This window comes from Nerophis lumbriciformis, linkage group LG14 (assembly GCF_033978685.3).
Source record: "Nerophis lumbriciformis linkage group LG14, RoL_Nlum_v2.1, whole genome shotgun sequence".
NCBI classification, from domain to species: Eukaryota; Metazoa; Chordata; class Actinopteri; order Syngnathiformes; family Syngnathidae; genus Nerophis; species Nerophis lumbriciformis.
In genome coordinates this window covers 11,098,824-11,101,323 of record NC_084561.2, presented here as the reverse complement: position 1 = coordinate 11,101,323, position 2,500 = coordinate 11,098,824, and the positions used below count along the sequence as shown (strand labels likewise).

Genomic DNA, 2,500 nt, shown 5'->3' with positions numbered 1-2,500 from the left:
CCCGCGTGGTGGAGTGAGGGTGAGGCAGAGTTTTGCTCTGTCCGCCGCCGGGGAAGCCGCTGAAGGACTGGAGCGCACTGAGTCGTCCCATGGTGCTGGGGATCATGGTGATGGTGTTTGGCGTCATGAGAGGGATGTCGTCCGGGGACCGCCTCATGGCCAAGGTGTAGTCCGGGGGACAGGTAGTCCTTAGCAAGACGTCGTGGGGATGCAGGGCGTCGGCCAGCGGCCTGCAGTCCTGCTCCAGGTCGGAGCGCTGCTTCATCTGGAGGGACATGATCTCCTCCTCCTGGGTGTGCGCCAGGTCGTTGGCGGCGCTGCGTTGGGGGCTGCAGCGCTTGTGGATGTCGTGGCGGTGCTTGTCCTTCTTGTAGTACAGGGCGGCGAAGGCCAGGATGTTGAGGAAGAGCAGGGACGCGCCCACGGCGATAGTCACCGACAGCTCGGTGGAATAGTCCCGGTGGTCCACCAGGTGGGGTTGGTTCTGGCTGTCCTCCGTCTCGGTAGGAAACGGGGTCGGGCTGGGGTTCTTGGTCACCGGGACCTTTGGCTTGGGGGTGCGGTTGCTGGTGTCCGATGGAGGAATCTGAAGAAAGGAAGACTTTAGAAATAGGTCACGTGACTACACAACTCTGGTACACACTTTTAGTCTCCTTTTTGGTCTGCAGTGCAACTTTGACTCGGTCAAATTCACATTTGTTGGGTTCTAACAGGAAGGGAACACTTCACCCATACTTGCCAACCCTCCCGATTTTTCCGGGAGACTCCCGAATTTCAGTGCCCCTCCCGAAAATCTCCCGGGGCAACCAGTCTCCCGAATTTCTCCCGATTTTCACCCGGACAACAATATAATGGGCGTGCCGTGATGGCACTACCTTTAGCGTCCGCTTTTTCACCATACAAACAGGGTGCCGACCCAGTCACATGTTGTGTATGCGGCTTCTGCATACACACGAAAGTGACTGCAAGACATACTTGATCAACAGCCATACAGGTCACACTGAGGGTGGCCGTATACACAACTTTAACACTGTTACAAATATGCGCCACACTGTGAACCCACACCAAACAAGAATGACAAACACATTTCGGGAGAACATCCGCACCGTAACACAACATAAACACAACAGAACAAATACCCAGAATCCCTTGCATCCCTAACTCTTCCAGGCTACAATTTACACCCCCCCCCCCCCAATCTCCCGAATTCGAAGGTCTCAATGTTGGCAAGTATGACTTCACCAAAGCCAAAGTTCAGGTCTTATCTTGGTTTTGTTACACAGTTTTTAGTTCAAAGGTCACATTAGGAGTTGTTTTCTTCATTTAAAACAATTTCTTGTGGTCTACATCACTGGTCCTCTAGATTTTAGGGGCGCCGGAAGTTGGCAGACCTGTCAGCGATCTCGTTTTGAATTGGACTGTGCTGGACATCTCAATTTCCCCTCGGGGGTAATAAAGTACTTCTGATTCTAAGCCACGGCGTCCCAAATTTTTCAGTCTTTGAATGCTATAGATTTGTTGCTATCTTGTGGATAACGTGAGTAAATCAGATCAATGACCCTTGAGTGTACTTTTGATATGATGGCACAGCATTTACTTATAGGACACAATCGAAACAACCTTCCCTAGTCATAGTGCAAAAAAAAAAAAATATGCAACTAACATAAAGGTCAACACACATGGTTACACGTAACACAACCTACTCACTGAACATTGTGGAGATTATGAAAAACGTCCAACACCATAAAAACATTTAAAAATTACACCCATTTAAATCCATTAGAGTGCATGATGGGAAAAATGCAAAACAGTCTCCTACAAAAATCTACTACTCTGCTTGCATGTCAGCAGACTGGGGTAGATCCTGCTGAAATCCTATGTATTGAATGAATAGAGAATCCTTTTGAATCGGGAAAATATCGTTTTTGAATCGAGAATCGCGTTGAATCGGAAAAAAATCGATTTTGAATCGAATCGTGACCCCAAGAATCGATATTTATGTATATATATATATATATATATATATATATATATATATATATATATATATATATATATATATATATATATATATATATATATATATATATATATGTATGTATATATATATGTATGTATAAATATGTGTGTGTATATATATATATATTTATATATATATATATATATATATATTTATATATTTGTATGTATATATAAATATATATATATATATTTATATATTTGTATGTATATATAAATATATATATATATATATATTTATTTATATATATATACTGTATATATATATATATATATATATATATATATATATATATATATATATATATATATATATACATATATATATAATATATATATATATATATATATATATATATATATATATATATATATATATATATATATATATATATATATATATATTAGGGCTGTCAAACGATTAAAATAATTTTCCGCGATCAGTTAACTCAAAGTTAATCGCAGATAGGTATAATTTTTC

The 2,500-nt window shown here is 40.7% G+C and overlaps 1 protein-coding gene across 6 annotated transcripts in view; it reads right to left on the bottom strand.

The window, feature by feature from the left end:
• The window catches only part of nlgn1 (neuroligin 1), an 82,175-nt gene that overhangs the window by 1,237 nt on the left and 78,438 nt on the right, over positions 1–2,500 (bottom strand). For all 6 annotated transcript variants that reach the window (XM_061976058.1, XM_061976061.1, XM_061976060.1 and 3 more), the window contains one exon: positions 1–586. This exon is cut by the window's left edge and continues 1,237 nt beyond it. In XM_061976058.1, the coding sequence (XP_061832042.1) occupies positions 1–586 (586 nt within the window). The remainder of the gene's footprint in view (positions 587–2,500) is intronic.